The sequence below is a fragment of the Olea europaea genome, unplaced genomic scaffold (assembly GCF_002742605.1).
Source record: "Olea europaea var. sylvestris unplaced genomic scaffold, O_europaea_v1 scaffold2911, whole genome shotgun sequence".
Taxonomy (NCBI): domain Eukaryota; kingdom Viridiplantae; phylum Streptophyta; class Magnoliopsida; order Lamiales; family Oleaceae; genus Olea; species Olea europaea.
In genome coordinates this window covers 13,195-33,890 of record NW_019247683.1, presented here as the reverse complement: position 1 = coordinate 33,890, position 20,696 = coordinate 13,195, and the positions used below count along the sequence as shown (strand labels likewise).

The following is a 20,696-nucleotide window of genomic DNA, read 5'->3' as shown; positions in this document are numbered from 1 at the left end:
TCTGTATTTTTATCAAAATGCAAACAAGCATTAGTAGAGCCCCTCAAGTATCTGAATATTCATTACACTGCTTTTCAATGTTTCTTGTTCGGATTTGCTATGTACCTATTAACTGCACTAATTGCATGTGACAAATCTGATCTTATACAAACCACAATATACACAAGCAACCAATTGCATTGGATTAAGGAACCCGATACATATAGTCAATGTCTTCATCTGATTGAGGATACAATCCAGATGATAATTTGAAATGGACAGCCTAGGGAGTACTGACAACTTTAACATTCAGCATATTTAACTTTTGTGCCAATTAAAAGAGTAATCGACACAGAAGTTCTTATTTTTATAATTTTGACATTTACACCTCAGATCAATATATTCTTATGCAAAAGATCCTTTCAATCAATTGTCATCCATTTGTTTCGAAAATAAGCATGTACCCTATAAATAATATGATTTAGAGGGGTAAAAATGTCATTTCATTTTACTCTTATAATTTAAATTTAATAGAAATAATAAAAAATAAAAGAGTAAGTTAAAATTCCAAAAACCATCTTTCTCCAAAGAGGTGGTGGGTTGGGTGTGGGAATTTGAAAAAGAAGATGGTTTTTGAATTTTATTTGCTTCTTTTATTTTTTCCCTTTCTGTCGCTTATCATCCATTTGTTCTATTAAATAGGTGCGTGCGTGCTTCACAGATAACATTATTTAAAAGGGTAAAACGTCATCCATTTAACCATTATCATTTATTTTAAAAAATAATATTTCCCTAAAATGTGTGTAGTTAACAAGCCCCGATTTGGTCCTATTAAATTACATTTCATTTTTTTTTATCCTATTTTCAACCATACAATCTTCCATAAAATAATGGTATACGTAAATTAAAAACTTTTTTTTAACTATTCATTTTTCAAAAAATACTATTTCACTCATTTTCATTTCAAAAAATAGGGGCAAACAGGGCCAAAGCATGTGGCGTGATTATAGAATGTAGTGGTAATTATGGTTTTGTGAAAACTTCAAAAGTCAATACTAGTTGCTAATATAAAAAAAATAATAATAATAAAAAAATAAAATAAAAAAATCCAGGGAACAAAATCTTGTCAACAATTGTATGAGTTCTTCAGTTTTTATATTCATATAAAGTTATTCAACTTGTTTACTTATATAATTGACTGTACAAAAATTAAATTTATTTAGTTGTTATTATTTTACAAAAAATATACTAAATATTAGGTTTCATGTAGTTCCAACAATAATTTTTTTCTTAAACGATTGTTCTACCATTTTAATCAAACGCAAAATCCATTCATAATCTGTACAATAACAAATTTGTCAGATCGACTTGGAAAGTTCGAAGACCCACTTTGTACAAGGCCTTCTGCAAATATACACACACATTACATATTTAACTATTAAAAATAATAAAATTATGGAGGAACTTTCACCTATGTGAGATGGTCTTGAACAGCGATTTATGTCTCTTATATTCTATCCCAACCTTGAAACTTCGTTTTGCAAGAATCAAAGTGCTACAAACTCAAAAGATTATAGGACGTATAAAGGTGGTAATGGGTTGAGTCGAGCTTGCTCAGCCCTTGGACACCCAAGCTCGGCTCATGTCCAAAAATTTGACTCGATTCGACCTTCGATCGTTAACCTCTTGGGCCAAGCCGACCCATTCATGAATCTGCAAGTTGGCTCATGATTTTTGCAAGATGACCCCAATCAATTTGTGAAAAAAAGGGTGACCAGCTTGATCCATGGCTATCCCAAAACGAGTCCGAACCGTTCACGGAAAAGCCTTGTTTGCCACCCCTAATAATGTATTTGCAATTGCCCGAGGTTTGGGACCAACTTTAACAATGCTAAAAAATTGGGGAACCTCCACTATAATATTTATATTCCCAAACAGAAAATTAAAGAAAAAAGAAAAAAAGAAATCATACTCAACCATTTGAATCAAATTCTATACCTCCACTAGTCCACTGTCCTTTCCTCGTGTACCTGGTCCACCAAACACCGATATCAAATCAGGGTTCTAAAGCCGTCGCCTAGGTATGTTTATGTTGTCGGCTATGGTGTGAACAAGCAAGATGCGGGTCCCACACATCCGTGTCCTTTGGGTCCTTTTATGCCACGTGCATTGACAAGGTTGGAGGCTAAACGTGGGACATGATAGACTGCCGCGTACGCACTGGAGTTGTTTTACGGTTTTGGCCGTTGCAGATTCATGAAAAAGAATTTGGGTTTTGCTATATATAATTATATATATACAGAAATTGACACCTTGATCTATGGTCTTCTCATAATTAGGAGGTCACGTCCAATAAAAAAGTCGCGAGCCCTCCATTGTGAGGGAGCCTATACATTGGGTACACATAACAACACCGAAAGAGTTTGGTTTCGTGTTTTTATATTATCATCATTTAATTTTCATTTATTTATTCGTATTATCATTATTTCTTTGTAATTTTTGTTATTGACGTATCGTGTAATTAAATTGTTTTAAGTTGAATAAGATATTTCAAATATATGAAGAAATTAAAAAAAAATTATGAACATTCATATTACATAAGCTCAATTGAAAAATAGTTATGGTAAATAGTATTATTCCTTCATAAGTGTTGAAAGATTTGTATGATTAAGCAAACTTCGATAACGAAAAAAATATAAAGGGGCAGTTTGATGTTGATCTTTTCAGAATAGGTTTTGAGTAAACTGACTATTTTTTCCAAAATACGTGGCTTAAAAAAAAAAAAGAAAAAAAAAAGAGGGTTTACATGCAAAATTATGTTATTGGGATAATATGTATAACGTGTTTATGAAATCACTCCTTAATAAGGATATGTTGGTCATTTGGATGTGGATGGCCACATAGAAACCTTCAATTGACCGTTCTATCTTGACACGGATTGTGCTAGTTGAGTTGAAATATGGACCGTTCTTTTATTGGTCAAAGGTCGAGACTAATCCCAATTTAATATAGTGCTTGGGACTTGGGAGACTATGGAGAGACGAGTCGATTTTCATTCTTGGCTTTTGAGTTTTCAGGTCTCTTTCTCTCTACAATCTTCGTTTTCTTTCCTATTCCTCATCTGATTATTTGATCTCCCATGAGATCCTAATCATTGTATAACCCTTGAGAAAGTGCTCTGCTTCCGTGTTATTAGGCTTGTAATATTGGCTATCTGATCTATAGGATTGGTAAAGTTGTGGGTTATGGTTGCTGTGTAGATTAGGGTTATGATTTGGTAGATCCTTCTAGATTAGTGACCGAATCTTGTTTCTGATTTTGGCTCTTATCGTTGTACTCTCTTGTGAGGTCATCTTTGTACATAGTGACGAGTTAGCCTATGAGCCTCCCAGATTAGGCCTTTACGTTGACCAGAGTGAACATTTTATGGTGTTTTTACTGCTTTCTTGTGTAAACCTGAAAAGTTTTTTTTGTATCATTTCATATTTTGGATAAAAAAAAAAACCCAACATAATATTTGATTGGCAATGAGTTTGAGGAAAATTGAGTTTTAAAGAATCTGTATCAAACATAGGCAAAATTCAATATGACATAATCCGTCTGCAAGGACTATTTTGGCACAAAATGTACAAAATCAAGACTGATTTCGCATGAAGCCCTTAGGTTTGGGACTATTGTGCGAATTTCCCCAACTCAATAGAATAAAAACCTTGTCCAGCAAATATATTAATACATCTGGTCCCAGGAATTAAAGCCTCACCTCTCTTCTTCCTGGTAAGCATGACGAAAGTGAAACGCAATATGAACAAATGTGGATGTTCAAATACAAACACTACAGAGATAGTTAGAGAGAGAAATCAGTTTCCGCGTAAAGAGATGAGACTGGGAAAGACTCTGCATGAAGAAGACAGATAAAACCCTATCTTTGACACCTAAGCCATGAAATCATTCTTTTCCTTTGAAAATTCACTGATTTACAGCTTCTTTTCACACCATACACTTCTCATATAAAACCCTTAGATTTTTAGCAGCTTCTGTTAATTGAATCCCTTTTAAATGGAGGGATATGCACAATATCGTCATCACTACACCGTGAATATAGATACTGCCTCCGCCACCGCCGGCGACAGGTTCCCTCAATGGAGTATTCAAGAAACCCTGAATTTCTTGATGATTCGTGGCGAGCTCGACCAAAACTTCATGGAAACCAAACGCAACAAGCTTTTATGGGAATTGATTTCTATGAAAATGAAAGAAAAAGGTTACAATAAAAGCTCTGAGCAGTGCAAGTGCAAATGGAAAAACCTAGTCACTCGATACAAGGTATAGACACAAATATACATACAACAGCAGAAAAATAGAAGTTTTTCAGATTTTTCTTTCTCAGATAAATTTGTTAACTCTCAAATTAATTTCTGGTATTTTAATTCTCAGTTTGCCCCCTTTTCTTAATAATTTAAATCTATTAATGTTTTATTTTCATGTAATGGGATTTAAATATTAAATGCACATATATCAAAACCCTAAATCACCTCTTAGGTGGAAGCTTAAGCTAGAGAGGACAAACTTATGAGAGAATGCTTTAGAAGTGTTTATAAACAGTTTTAAATTAAGAATAGATAGAATAGAACGATGAATAAGTGAGTAGTATTTATAAATCCTTTGAAATATATATACAAAAAGTGACTTGAGTTTTTGTAAACCGTTTATAAACATGAGACAAACACTCTATAAATATGTGTCTAATACTCACCTCGCTTGCATGTTTGAATCTTTTTTTTTTTTTTTATTAAATCAAATTTGCAGAACATGCATAATTTTAGTATAGATAGATGGCTTGAAGTTTGGATCTCTAATACTAAATTGAATTGCAGCGTACGTCTAAAGGGTAATTATTTAAATTATGTTCTAAAAATTTAGGGATATGCAACCATGGAAGCAGAAGATATGAGACAACAGTTTCCGTTTTACAATGAACTTCATGCTATATTTGTTGCAAGGATGCAAAGGATGGTAAGTTTTGAGGCAGAAGACGGGTCAAATTCAAAGAAGAAAGCAGTCCAAGAAATTTCTTCAGATGAAGAAAACAATAGCGATGGGGCAAAGAAGAAGAGAAAGATTAAAGGCAATGCAAATCCAAGTGGTTCTTCAAGTAGTACTGGGAAATTGAATATAACTAATATAAAAGAAATATTGGAGAATTTCATGAAGCAACAAATACAAATGGAGAATCAGTGGATTAAAGCCTACGAGGAAAGAGAAGAAGAGAGAAGGATAAAGGAGATGGAGTGGAGACAAACAATGGAAGATTTGGAAAACGAGAGAATAATGATGGACAGTAGATGGAGAGAGATAGAAGAACAAAGGAGGATTAGAGAGGAGACAAGAGCTACAAAGATGGATTTTCTTATTACAACTATCCTAAACAAGCTAACAAGAGAAGACTTGTAGTGCACATTTGGTATCAGTAAGTGTTACACAAAATTGGAAGACAGTATGACGAACAAAATTTCAGGTTTTTTCTTTTTATTTTTTATTTTTAATATTGCCGACGATATAATGAACAAAATTTCAAATTCTGCATGCAAGAGGGGAAAAGACTTTAAAGAGGTTTGGCTTGGAACTCTAATTTTGAAATATTGACTAGTACTCCAATTTCATGTTTTATTGAAATAATTTCTAGTTTTGCTGTCCCATTTTTTTTATTATGATTTAGAACTTTAGGTTTACATAGCAGATAGTGAAACTGTTATCATTTATTAGCTGGTATGGGGGTGGCTTACAAGTTCCAAGCATTCCTAAACACGTCGGTCTTAAAAAATAGCAAGCATATTTTAGCCAAGAGGCAGAAAATAAGTACCATGGTTCATACTATTTGGCTTATTTTTTATTATGATTTAGAGCTTTAGGTTTCGTAAGCAGATAATGCAATTGTTGTCACTTACTAGCATGTTTTCCAAACATTGCTGACATGTTGGTCTTATTTCTTAATAATAGCAAGCTTATTGTTTAGATTTGTGGTCCATCTTAATAAGGTCAACTTTATTAAAAGGAATGATCCAAAATCTATTTAAGTTGGTCAATATTTCGGTATTTAACCGATGTGAGATATATTCCTTTAACATGCCCCCACAAGATGGTGGCTCTTTTTGAGCAGATTAATCTTGAAATTCGTGTACTCATTTTTGAGACTTAACCGGATCGAATAGCTCGTTAGAGCTTATTAGGCTTTGATATTATGTTAAGATTTGAGATCCATATTAATAAGGTCAACCTTATTAAGAGGAGTGACTCAAGATCTATTTAAGTTGACCAATATTTTGGTATTTAACCGATTTGAAATTTATTCCCTTAACACTTATTTTAGCCAAAAGGTAGAAAACAAGCTCTCAAACATAAGTACCATGGTATGATTTGACTGAAATTATTAGTAACTTATAATTTTCAGTGAAATTCAAACGCTAATCTCAACCACATATTCGTTACTACTACTTTTTTTTATTATCCATTCACTTCATAGGATTTGTTGTTATTCCTCCTTCTAAGTTACTAATTAATTTTACCCAAATACAGGCAAATTGTATAAAAAAAATTAGTTATTCAAAAATCATTAAACAACATGGAGTAATTTGTCATATTGATTTCGCTTATAAGTAAGTAGCTTGCCAAAGAGCCACCCCATACATGTAGAGAGAGAGAGAGAGAGAGAGAGAGAGAGAGAGAGAGAGTTTTCCCTTTTATTGATGTTTTATATTGTTGATATGAAGTCTAATGTCGCGTAATACAAGTACAACTTTGTTCGATTAAGTTGCTTGAATGCAACAGCCGAAGAGTCAGAAAAAATGTTTGAGATGATTTCAACAGGCTTTTGGATAAGTAGATTTTAGTATTTTACTTCTGAGATGACCAAGTTGTTCATTGAGCCATTCTATGTCATGTTAAGATTTGCATTTATTGCTCTCGAATTTGATACTTCGGTCTTTCCTTTCGATTCTTATTCATTGAATTGGACGGTTGTCAAAATTTTTCGAAACATGCGAGTCACATTTTCATCATAATCCTACTGTCCCCCAAGTTTTTTCATAATTTTTTATTGGTGAATAAGTACATTTCTCACGTTCGTATCACATGTGCTAGCATGCATTCCCAAGGATGAAAATAGCTTTCCTCCATAGGGAGGAAATCTTTGGAGTTCGAGCTTGTGCCGAGGTAATACCGTTGATGATGGTATTAGGTCTTCACTTAGTTAAGAGGACCCGACTAATTCGTTGAGCAATTTTGTTTGGTGTACATTATGGTTGACAATTTTTTTTTTAATATTTTGAGATGTAGTACATTATTTTCCATTGATTTTAACAACACTTAAAATAATTAATGACATTGATTTTTATACATCACACAATGTCAACCATGATATACATAATGAATATACAAGTAGAATAATTCTTCTTTGAGATACTTTGTCGTGTTGACATTTGCTTTCATACTTTGTTAACTATGTTGTAGGCTTCATCAAGTGTTGTACGAGGGGCTAAACCCCTTGGACAACCCCTTGGTTGTCACTGAAGAACAACCTTTGTACGAGAACGGTCATATAATAGTATGTACTGTGGGAGTTGGAATTGTTGCCTCAAATTAAAAAAGAAAGGAAACCAGAAGGGCATCAATTGCAAATAGGAAATAAATATTATTTCTTAGTTTGTGAAATTTATACGTGCCTTTCGTTCTTTTTTGAAACAAGGATGCCATATATTATTGTAAGTGCTTGTTTGATGAAACTTTGTTACAACTTTATTTATTTTTCAATTGGTTCAACTGCATTTTTAATCACATATTTCATGAAACACGTAATTTTTATCAATTTTTTAAACTACATATTATATCAAATTTTATCAAAATTTACTTTATAAAAACTTTGTCAAACAACCCTTAACATTGGTGATCAAAATTGATTGAGATTCCGAAGTCAGACACGCCTTGGGCAGCTAAAATGAAGAAGAAAAACAAGTCAAATTTTAGTATGTGTATACTATAAATTGACGTGGTTTATTTTTCTCCGAAACTTGATTTGAGAAGAAAACTGTAAATTTAGCATTCAGATTTTTCTTGTTCTTTTGTAAGTAGAAATTGGTGGATGAGGTAAATTTTCAGTTATTTTTTCTACAATGCTTGAAGGATTTGGTGGGTGAAAATTCGATACGATTTTACATTTTTTCATACACTATTAAAAAACATGGCTTTAGGCACGGATTTTTCGTTCCTGAAACCTTAATATCCGTTATTATTACGCTTTACCAACGAAATATTTGTAACCACAAATATGTTGCTAATTTGAGGGTCGCTAATAGTTATCAACGAATCCTGTCGTAGGTAAAGAGTAAACATTTTACCAACGAAATTGTCGTTAGTAAAAATCTTAATCAATACCAACCGGCTTCTCGTTGGTGATTGTCTATCATTACAATTGGTAAAAATCAGTGTTATAAATAGTCGCATAGGTATGAGACATGGTAAAATAAAAAAAAAATAAATAAATTTATTATTGTTATTATTATTTATTTAATAATTCTAATTTTTTTTTAACTTTTAGCCAACCAAATTAAAGGCCAAAATATTGTTTAACCACTTATTGAACCACAAACTAATTTATAAAGGACAACTCCAAAGATTTTGTTGTGAACTTTCGATGTGGGATAAGTGAATTACTTTTACCAACGGAATATTCGTAGGTGAAAGATTCAAATATTAAACGATTATATGAGGCACGGAATATTTGTTGGTAAAGAGATATCATCGTTACCAACGGAAAATTCGTTTTTGATTATCGTAGTTGAAAGTGAATTACTTTTACCAACGGATAATCCGTTTCTACTTACCAACGAATTGAATCCGTTGGTAATATTCGGTACATCACCTTCAGATGTTCCGTAGGTGAAAAATACAAAAGTTAAACGGTTACATGAGTCATGGAATATCCGTTGGTAAAGAGATATCATCGTTACCAACGAAAAATCCATTGCTGATTATCATAGCTGAATGCGAATAACTTTTACCAACGGATAATCCGTTTCTAATTACCAACGGATTGAATCCGTTTGTAATTTTCTGTAAATGAAAAGCTATTTTTTAGTAGTGATATGGTGGAAAACTTTAAAATCCTAAATTTTATCTATCTTTTTATTTTTTTCTATCTCATTATTTTTCTTCAACATTAAAGAAAATTGACCTCAATTTCCAACTATAAATTCCCTTTCATTGTGCTCTTGCATGTACATTGTGTGTATAATAGAGTTGAAGAATCTGCAATCTTCTATGGTTATTAGCATATTAATACACTTGAATATGCTTCATAATTTAGCAACAGATGCAAACAAATTAATGCATACCCAGGACATTTGAAAGCTGATTTGTGATTACTTCAACTTAACAAAGGCCCACACATCGTCATCAAAGGTGACGAAACAGAGGCACTTTAGCCAAAGTGGATGCGTTTCAACTGAAATGAAGACACCTTTTGTTGCAAGCTACTCAGAGATGCAACCACCGCTTCATCCGAAGTGCAATGTAAAGCCCGAAGCTTACAATGTCGAGACGGATATCTCCTAGCCAATGAAGAGCATCTCTTGCAACCACATTTTCCCAAAGATCTTCTGCACAAAAGATCTAGTGAAGGTGATTGATGTGAATTCTTGCAGCAACATAATGTTAAGATTGTCAGTCTCTTGCATTGGTGCACAGACATAGACCACAAGATGGTTACTTTTTAGACAACATTAAATGACACAAATCTTAGGATACTTGACCTGACGTTTGAGAGGCGATGCCTCAACCGTAAGGATGAAGCAACATACTTCATTTAACGATTGCCACTTCATCCAAATAATTATAAAAACTCACAACCTACATCCATTGCAGGAAATAACTTTGAATACCAAAGATTGTAAGATCACACTGTCTCATTTCCTCATACATCTATATATGTCATTGATCTCCAAACGCATAAGTGGCTCATGTTTAAAGCATGTTCCACACCTACTTCATTGACTGACTTGACCATCAGAGTGTTCGAGGTCGCCTCCCCCACTATTGGAGTAGGCCACTTGTAACTAAAGATTTGTCCAAGTATATAGGAACAAGCTTGTGTGGACGTGAGTGGAGCTGTGCTTTGTTGTCCACGTCAACGGTACAAATAACGAGGTCAACAATAATGGTACAGATCATAAGACTTTATGACACGTTTGACTATTCTAAGAAGTTTCTTCCTTGAAATGTTTCTTTCGATCTAGTAGCTAGTTTGTGCTTTTTTGATGGATCATGGTAAGTAATAAAGTGAAATTCTTAAGTCCAAATATCGTTACCACAAATACTAATATTATTATCAATTTTTGTTCCAACATCGTTTCAATCTAAATTGATGTATTAACCAATTAACAAATCAAAGGTTTATGTTTTAACTAAGTCATAGTAACCTAAACTAAATTAATCTAACCAACCTAATTTGTGGAGAACTATTGGGATTAAGTAGTTGGGAATTTCGATTTCACTTAGGTCAATTTAACATTCATTCCATTCAAATTTATTCAATCCCTTTTCATAAGTGCCAACAATCAAATTAACCTATTGTAGCTAGTCATCTCTCTCGAATAACACTAATCCTGTTCATGTATTCACACACATAAGAACACTTTAACCTACAGGGATTCTATATAGATTGCATTGCTATAATTATCTCTTATAATACATATGTTATTTATTGTATGAGCAAGAATCATATATGACCCCTCGATCTCAATACTATCCCTAAATCAACCAATTGGTAATCAAACAATTGAAGCATTAAACACACAATAAATAATAAACACATAATCAACTTGCATGAAATCTTTAGAATGAAATAAATATTAAACCTAAATTATACCGTTTCAATCATAATTGCTAAATTAAATAACAAAAGAATGAAAAACATCACTTGATTCTATACAATGAATAAAGAATTTAATCCAAGCAATTGTTGTTCTTTGGCATCCAAATTCCAACAATGATATTCAAGTCTTCATTGATTGGTTGTATAGCTCACAGTCAAGTGTGCTCTTCAATCTTCAAATTCCAAATTTAGATACAAATCTTGAGGATTCAATGTATTTGGATATATAATTATGTCTCAAGATTGTATTTCTAGACTATCCTTATTTTGGAGTGAAAGATTCCTATTTATAGACTTAATTTAGGTCTAAAATGGAGTCTATGAGGATAGAGAAGCACCATTTGAGTTCAAGTAGGATATCTTGAATTGTTGAAATTTAAATTTTCCTTGTGTGATTGGGTCTTTGTTTCATATTTTAATTCATATTGAGTCCTTAAATTTTACAACTAAGGTCCTTCAACTTTCAAATGTAACTTCTTGACCCCAATGTCCAAACTATGTTCAACTGTACTCCTTTTTTATTAGTTATTGGTCATTTTCATCCGTTTTCGTCCAATCCTGAGTTTTCTCCCAAAATAATCAAAAAACATATAAAGTTTAGTATCTAATTTATAAAATTACTCTCAAAAGTCATGTTTTGACGATCAAGGTAAGTGTAATATTTACACTTGTAAATGCTTATATGTGAAGATTTTTATAACCGAGATGAGATTTATGTAGGTATTCAGATTTTATGCAAGTTGTATGATGCAACAAACAGTATTTGTTTTTTATGGTCAAGATAAGTGTAATATGTACACTTATTAGTGCTCATATATGAAGATTTTTGTAATCCAGATTAGATTTATGCACGTATTCAAATTTTAGACAAGTTCTATGACACGCCCTGCCCCCGTCCCATGTGATGTGCACCGATAATAGATATCAATTCGAAGTCGGATCCACTATCAAGACTACTACAAAGACAATATGTCACTTTTTATAAATCTTTTTTTTAATACAGAATTTCGACATTATCTCCCATGTAAACAGGACTAACCAACCTATGATCAATTACACACAAATCTCAAATTATAACACAATACAATGGAGATAAGCCAAAATCTCAACTTTTACCAAGAAAATAACATGAAATGTATATATAGATACAAAATATATAGTGAGACCCCTAACTACTTACAAGTGATGCAAAATCACATCTAAATATAAATATACGTCCAAAAACATTGACTACATGCTCTATGAAGTGAGTGATACTAACAAATTCTACCGTGTGATTCTGATTCCAAAATCAAAGATTCAACTCCAAAAGATGCATAGATACTCAACTGTTGCCTGATAAAAAAAACATAGAAAAATATATGAGTAGATAACTCAGTGAGTGAGAAGTTAAAAATAAATATACTTTTTCATTTATACATTTTTATCGAAAATCAAGCTCATATCATTTAATAATTCACAAGATAATATCATATAATTATAGCAAAAAAAGTGAGACATTCACATAACGTTGTAAAATATCATCTCAATTCATAATATGAACATAAGCCAGTAATCATACTATAATCTCATCACATCAAATATATTGGAAAATCCACCAAAAATATACACTATGACCGAAATCTTTAATTCGCCCCTCGAACTAAGAACTTTCGACATGGACCTTTAGCCCCCTACATGAACTAAAGACTGTCTTATGACCTCTAGTAATCAATTCTAGAATAGGGTCAATGCCCCTCAGTGAACTACATGTACACGGTTGAGACCCCTTCATCAACAGTCCAAAACCCCTCAGTGTAATATAGAATACAGTCAAGACCCTTCAGTGAACTAGAAGAAATATATAGTCATGAGTACTTTTTTGGTAGATCTCAATATCACATTTGTCTCGCATTCCAATTCACAAATAATCCATATCCAAACTTTAAATTCTGCACATATCATAGTGAAAGAACCTTTCCATATTAATCATGTAATTGAACAAATAATTCACATAATCGTACGTAATATAATAGAATAAGTACCTTATTAATATTTAAAAATATATAAATTTTTCCACTCACAGAACTTCATACGTAAAATCAACTCGAATGATAAACTGTCTCGATATCTGTATTGCTACCTGAAATATGATATAATTTTTAAGTTAACAATTAACTATTTTAAGTAATTTCAATAATTATATAGGCTATACCAAAACTTAATCCTTCCACGTTTAAGCGATTTCTAGAGCTTCATTAATCACTTAAACTATTTTTTCTTCCATTTAACTCAACTACAAATCTTATTATCCTTAATTCAACAATTCCCTATCAATAAAATTGAATTTAAACTAAGCATTTGACAACCCTAACTTTTTACTTATCTTTACTTTGAAGAATTCGAGCCTAATAGTAGAATAACTTATTTTCTAACATGTTGGAGAAGTTTTTCTATTTTTTTCTTTCTTCTTCTTTTCTTCTTCTCCTTTCTTTTTTCTTTTCCCTTTTTCTCTTTGCTTCGGCTTCTCTCGGTTGTGGTTGTTCGTGTGTGTAAGAAATGGATTTGGATAGATTTGTTGTGTAATAGATTTGTTTGAGTTTGGCGGATATACATATTACTAGTCGGTGAACGTGTGCTGCACGAATGTTGTATTTATTGTGTTTTTATTAGTGTAGAAATTGTAGATGCTAAAGGAAAAAAAAAGTTGAAGATTTATTACATTATTCAAGAGGCTTGGGCATCGCTAATGCCCTATCCAACAAAGTGATCATTTCAAAAGATGATATTATTGCTTAAAGAAACTCACCAAAAAATAAAATTGAAGACATCATGTGTATGTAGAACATGACAGTTCATGATAATAGAAACATCTATTATGACTTGTGAAATGAATCATATGTTATGACTTGTTATATCTGTAATTAGAAACAACACTATCAACTAAATTTATAGCTGGGAAGGAATTCTATTCTTTTACAGTTGATTTGATGCTCTTTCAGTTATAAACTCAACACTTTCTAATAGGACCTTGGAATCAATAGAAAATAAAATAAAATTGTGCTAATGAAATTGAGCAAGTTAGTTCACAGGTCAATGGAGTTGCATATAGTAGCAGAGGTGAGAGCATATTAATTTAACCAGAGTCTAAAACCAAATTCAATTATGATCTGCATTTGATTTCCTATGAATAACTATATGTACAACACTTTTAAACATTTGATCCAAGAATATCTTTGTGTTCAGAGAGAGAGAGACTGAAAGAAATGAATTATCACCTTAGGCTCTTCACAACAGACATTGTTGTAATACCTCTTCTATAGCTTCGTCTGTAGCTGCGGAAGTAACTAATCTCCTCTGCATAGCTTCCTGTACCATGACAATATAACTAATCATGTCCAATTGTTCAAGAATAGATTTAGTTGTAAACAAAATATACCTTCCCAAACAATGCAAGGCCTGAAAAGAGCGTATCTAGTGGAATACTTCCTTCAGTACCATTTCTCAAGGTTTATCCTTCAATTTAACAAAAAAAGGTTTTTTTCTAACTCAAACTTTATCGATTTTTTTGTGTTAACTACGATCTCTGGATGAATTAGGTTGCTTAATGCAAAATGGACGATAGAAAGGGGAAAACAAAAATCTACACCACATCGAGATGGAAATCATTCACAAACATGAGATTTCCATCAACAATTTCTTTTAAGAGAAAATTGGGAAGAAGTCAAGTGAAAAAAACATAGTACTGCACTAGAAACTATTAAACCAAGCCACGCATCTAGAGCATATTGTTAGGCAAAGAGATCTAAATTACAAATTGATTTAGTATGGCTATTTCAAGAGTTTGTTGAGCTACCTGTGGATCAATGTCACTACTCTTTTCTGCGTCATTTACTAAAACAGTGTGTATATAATGTACTATTTTCTTCCTAGGTTGAAGAGAACAAAGTGGAAAGAATAAAAAGGCACAAGGGAGCAAATGTGAAATTGCTGCAAGAGACTATAAAAAAACAACAAGTTGAACTTGCAACTCAAAAGGAAAACTACACAAATGATACATACAATATCTCTATTGATAAGGTACCCAAATATCGTTCCTAGGAAAACCCAAGAAATTATTAGCAAGTCCCTTGCGAGGAAGTGAATTGCAACCAAAAATAGCAAAAATCTCACTAAGATAAGAAACCACAAATAAATCTCACTAAGATACATCTTTTAATTCAAATGAATCATCATAAATGAAAAACTATTAAGAAAATCTACAATCATGAAAATATCAAAATTCCCTACTTGTATATAATTAGCATCTATCATTGGTTCAATCTCTTCTTCCTCAACCATCCCATTCTAGTCAGAATTGGCAGCTACTACACTCTCCATTATGTGGAGAGTGCACTTTGAAGGGAAGTCTTGAATTGAATAATTCATCTGAGCATTTTCCTTTCCAATTTCTCGAAATTTTTGAACCTCTGCAAATATAAATAAACCCATTTATTTAAAGAAATGCATCCCATGAAACACGAAGATAATAAACAATTTTGTGAAATAGGCAAGGAACTTTGCTGATCTACATAAGATGAACAGAATAAAAGCTACAAGAACAATACATTTTGTCACTCCTGCAAAAGTTACATGTGGGGTGAACAATTTAGAACCATTTAGCTGAGTTTGAACAACTACACATTTTGTTCAAAGCAAAATTTAAGGAAATATTGATGCCAGCAAGTGGAATACTAAAGTGATTTGTCCTTCCACTTGAAATGTATAGACAAAGAACATCAATACTGAACCTATATTCACATCGTAGAGTCCTGTGTTAAATTAAACATAAAGGAAAAGTAGAAGCTTATACAAGATTCTGGTTGCAAAAAAAAAAAAATCCCTCAAAACGTTGTTTTCAACTAACTATTAGGAGAGAACATTACAACCACACGGGAAAGTTTGATCTTACAAACGTACCAAGAACAACTTCATGGAATTCTTCTTCCAAATAAACAAGTCCAAAAACCAGAGAATAAAACCAACCTAATGGAACACTTGATCTTTATCATTTTTTTTTATAGGTAGATCTTTATTACTTACATAAACAAAACCTAAAAAATAATATAACGAGACTAGGATAAACATTAACCACAGTACAATAGCAATGATACAACCTATTTCTGTTCAGTATAGTCATTCGGAAGCCCATCAACAAACTACTAATTGTACTGCGCTTTTTGACAATTTTACTGACCAAAACTCGTGTGTTCCCTCTTCATCTTTTATTATTTTTCCATTGACCGAAGATGAAGTTATTAAACAATCAAAGAATAGACACAACCATATATATGCTATTAAAATAGGAAATAAGACTAAAAGTGACATTAACCAATTAAAACATATACATTATATTAACAGATAAATCTTAACGATTAAAAAAAATCACCTATGTAGTTAAATCTGCAGTAGAGAACTCCTTCCATAGTCCTGAAATCAAGTTAAAAAGTAATTTGTAAACGAAAAATTTTAAGATTTATTAATTTCTTTTTCTTTCCAATTCAATGGAGATGTTGAATGAAAAGAAATGGGGAAAATCTTAAATGACGTTGGTATAGTTGACGACAAAGAATTGTGACTCTTGTCTAGAAAGAACAGTGCCAAAGGTTAGAGTGGAAATTATAGTTGATATCAATTCCAACAACAGCATTTGCTAAGTTAGATAGAAAACCTTCCATGATATGTTGGCCCAATGTGTCTTGATTCTCCACATTAGGATCAACAACCTGTAAGGTAAAATTGCAATTTGCAATTAACGAAAAATCCAAGATAGAAGAAATGTGAAAATACACACAATTACCACGATATCAATTAATACACTACCATATTTGCCTAATACTCTAATACAATACAACTTGATTTAAGCTAAAACCTAACCCATCTGTGTAAAAAAAGTTCAAGTTTGGTCATCTTTGCCTAACACCATTATGCATTTGGAATAAGATGGACCGATTTGGGGGTCAGTAAAGAGATTGCACCATGCATGATTATCCGAGTATATTACCGAGTATAATCCTCTTCTACAATAAGCCAGATCTTGGCAATGAAAGATGCTACATGTGCATCTACTACAATTTGTCTAGCATTGTAATTTAAATAGGGAAAAGTATGAGTATTGAAGGTACTGAGGAAGCAAGAAACTCAGTAAAACATTCCACCAAGACTCCATTAAATTTAAAGCAAAATGAACAGTTTACTACGCATCAAAATTAAAATATCACTAATTGTACAAAAATTACTGTTTTCAAAGAATTTACCATTAGAATGCACGAGGAGAAAGATGAACTAAACAAACCTAAGCGGCATATGTTCTTTAGAATGGGCTCTTTTCTGCATTTAGCTCACAAAGAAACAAATAAGTTACCATACAAAAGTTGAGCATCACATGTGGCTAATTATTTTTAATAATATCATAATCAACATGTTGTAACTTAAATTAATTCTGACACTTTCAGATATTTGAAATTCTTCAATTCACAAAAAATTTCTCAAAATTTGAACAAAAAGTCAATCACACCGAACTAATATGATACATAAAACATATCATATGGAAATGCCCAAAAAAAAAAAGCAAGTTTTTAATGCTCCAAAAATAGATAGAGATCGATTCCTAGTCAAAACGAAATTGAACAACAGAGAATTCGAAATTGAACAACCTTAGTCCGCCATGCTTGACAATAATCACGCAATTTCAACAAATTTAAATAATAATAATAAAAGAATAGAAACCTAAATTAATCAGTTGAATCCACTCCGATGTAATTTGACTGATCGGAGGGAAATTGGAAAAGTGATTCCGCGTTCAGAGTCCAGAGCTTTTTATATTCAATTTTTTTTAATCAATTTCTCCATCTACATTTCAAGCATTATGCTTGAGGTCACGAAATTTCTACCAGCAATTTCATATTTTTACTTTTAAAAAAAAAATTGTTCGAGGAAAAAAAATGTGTGCGGAGTTGCTCCGCACAAAGTGTGGTGTGGTATGGAGCAGTGCGCAACCTGAAGAGAAGTTCCTTGTTAGTCAAGCTAAGGATAAACGAACCATTTATGCTATGGATCTAACCATATGTTTTATGTCATTGCTTCCAAGCCCTTTAGCGTTCCACCACATCGAGTTAACATCTGATACACTTGATCATCTTTGATGGACCTTCACTTCTATCCTTGAATCCATGTTTTGTTTTTCTGTTGGGTCGAGATTAACCGGAGCAGGTGTTGTGTCTTAGTGTCATGTCTTGTTGTCATATTGGAAGTGTACATGAAGCAGTGTTTAGGAATGTTTCTCCTCATACATGGTTAAATTAATGTTAATATGGTGAATTTGTTTATTTTGGAATACCGAGCATTTAGTCTTGCTAATTTTATGGTTGGTTCATGTTTATTGTTTTATAAATGTGATATAACTTTTTTTTTTCATTGGTACTTTCATATGCAAGCATTCTATTGTAGATGCTAGCTTTAAAAAAAAAAAAAAAACACTCTCCGCGCTGTGCGGAGAGTTTTCTCCAACCCTCCGCACTGTGCGGAGAACTCTCCCCATGTGCGGAGACTTTTCTCCAACCCTCCGCACTGTGCGGAGAACTCTCCCCATGTGCGGAGACTCCGTACACAGTCTCCCTATGTGTGGAGAAAGTAGAGACTTCGCACAATGTGCAACCTTTTTTTTTTTTGCGCTAGAAATCATGCAACTTAATATTTGTCTATAATAATTGAAATTTGCCTTCTACAATTTTTTAGTTTGTTATTTTATTAGCTTAAAAAGATGCATTAAAGTGAAAGATTACTATTATGATATGATATAAAATTACAATATTCAATTTTCTTTATTTTTTTATACAGTAATTTAGAATTTCAATATAAAATAAATAAATAAATAAACTCTCTACGTTGTGTGAAAAGTTTTCTCCAACTCTCCGCACTAGGCAAAGAGTTTTCTCAACTCTCCTCATGTGCGAAGACTCCGCACACTCCGCAGAAAATGTGCAGAGTCTCCACACTTGTAGTGTGCGAAGACTCCGCACATTTTGTGTTGGGACTCTGCACAAAATGTGCAACTTTTTTTTTTTTTTTTTTTTTTTTTTTTTTTTTTATTTTCAAATGTGCAGAGTCTCCACACTTGTAGTGTGCGAAGACTCCGCACATTTTGTGTTGGGACTCTGCACAAGTTGCAATTTTTTTTTTTTTTTTTTTTTTTTTTTGGCATTAGTAATCTCTGCACAGTGCGGAGTAGAACTTTTTGTTTTCCTCCATTGATTGTTTATTAGTTTTTTTTCTTTTTTCTTTTTCCTCTTTAATATTATTAATCTAACTTGCCACGGCGTCACACTAAACTACATCCTGCACACACTCAAATAACTGACTCCAATAGACTCGGTGAGGCATTCTTACTCATTTTGTCTTCCTTTTTTTCTGCTTTTTTATTTTCACTTCACGCAAAGTACAACATAGCTTAGAAATATCATCTGAGGAAATATGATTAACCTATGCATTATTTGAAGAGAATTTGTAATAGTTAAAAAACAAAGACAGTTCAAGACACCAAAAGATGACAAGGTGAAATTCTGTCCTAAAGCCACAACTTAAAGTTCATTTCTAGTAAAAGAAGGATTCCTGAATTTCTTTGCAACTCATACTCCAATCAACAATTTATAACTACGATAACAAGATGATATCAAAAACCCCTATCTCAATTAGCAATTTTCTATAGAAGAAGACATGAAATAAATAAATGAATGGAAGACAGAATCATTTACCACTGGTGAATGCACAAGTCACGCCCACCATTAAAGTAACAGAAGCGGTGAACAATCCCAGCAAACAATAATTTACTAATACTTCTGGTAATAGTAATAAAGGGACACAAAACTGCCATTACAACAAAAAATTAACAAATAAAACCAATCAAATCCATAAATCAAAAACTCACTTCGAATATTTGAAACAATTTGCAAAAGAAATAATATTCATACCAATAAAGGGCAATAATTAGAAAAATATTTGAGGGTATAAATATGAAAACATGCACCAGATCATACCCACATGAAGGAGTGTCGACCCAAATCGCAGAAGTATGAAGATAGTAGGTGTAGTGGTTGATTGATTTTCCTGATGGTTTTCTTTCGCCTCCATCAAGAGAGAAACTAAGGGTTGAGGACAATTACACCCTCAATACAGTAAGAAAGAGAGTGGAAGCAAGGTTATGGCGTTAGAGATGGTGAAGTTGTGTATGAAAATGGAGAAATACGTGCAAGGATGGTTGCGTGAAGTGAAAAGGGAGGGGGAAAAAAAGTCGTACAGTAGAATGGTATTTTGTTTGACTTTTCTTTTAGTTAGTTAAAGTATTACATTCTACGATGCAACAAACGGTATTTGTTTTTTATGATACCACTAGCAATAAGTGGCAATGGAATAATTTTTTATGTGGTATAAGGATTAATTGTATCAGTATTTCTAAACAGATTGAAGAAAAAGAATTCACGTTGTCTACATCTAATTTTATCGAGGATGATTTTGTTGGATGAGTTAGGGTTGGGCCGAATTATTGAAGAATCAAGAAACTAACTTTTAATTCTTTTAATCTTTTAAGTTTTAAAATATTTTTTATATCTATTTAATAGTGCTCTAAAATGCACGTCTAGACGATGCCTTGATACGTTGTGGAACTTGGCTTGACGCCTAACGCTCCTAGGCACACATTATTATAATTTTTTTAGTTTAAAATTCAAGTGTTGATTTCTTCACCTCGTTTGTTCTAAACTCAAAGCAACTGCTTGAA

The 20,696-nt window shown here is 32.5% G+C and overlaps 1 protein-coding gene across 1 annotated transcript; it reads left to right on the top strand.

Moving 5' to 3' along the window:
* Positions 1–3,844: 3,844 nt before the first annotated feature.
* On the top strand, positions 3,845–7,371 carry LOC111384435 (trihelix transcription factor GT-3b-like). Its single transcript, XM_023008711.1, has 2 exons — positions 3,845–4,302; positions 4,900–7,371. The coding sequence occupies exons 1-2, from the start codon at positions 4,036–4,038 to the stop codon at positions 5,428–5,430; spliced, it is 798 nt and encodes a 265-aa protein (XP_022864479.1). The 5' UTR covers positions 3,845–4,035; the 3' UTR covers positions 5,431–7,371.
* The last annotated feature ends 13,325 nt before the right edge of the window (positions 7,372–20,696 follow it).

What these genes read in the sequence shown, in the direction of transcription:
- LOC111384435 (XM_023008711.1), top strand. Translation starts at nt 4,036, where the DNA reads ATGGAGGGATATGCACAATATCGTCATCACTACACCGTGAATATAGAT. An exon ending in ACCTAGTCACTCGATACAAG is followed by an intron (nt 4,303 to 4,899) that starts GTATAGACACAA and finishes CTAAAAATTTAG; the next exon opens with GGATATGCAACCATGGAAGC.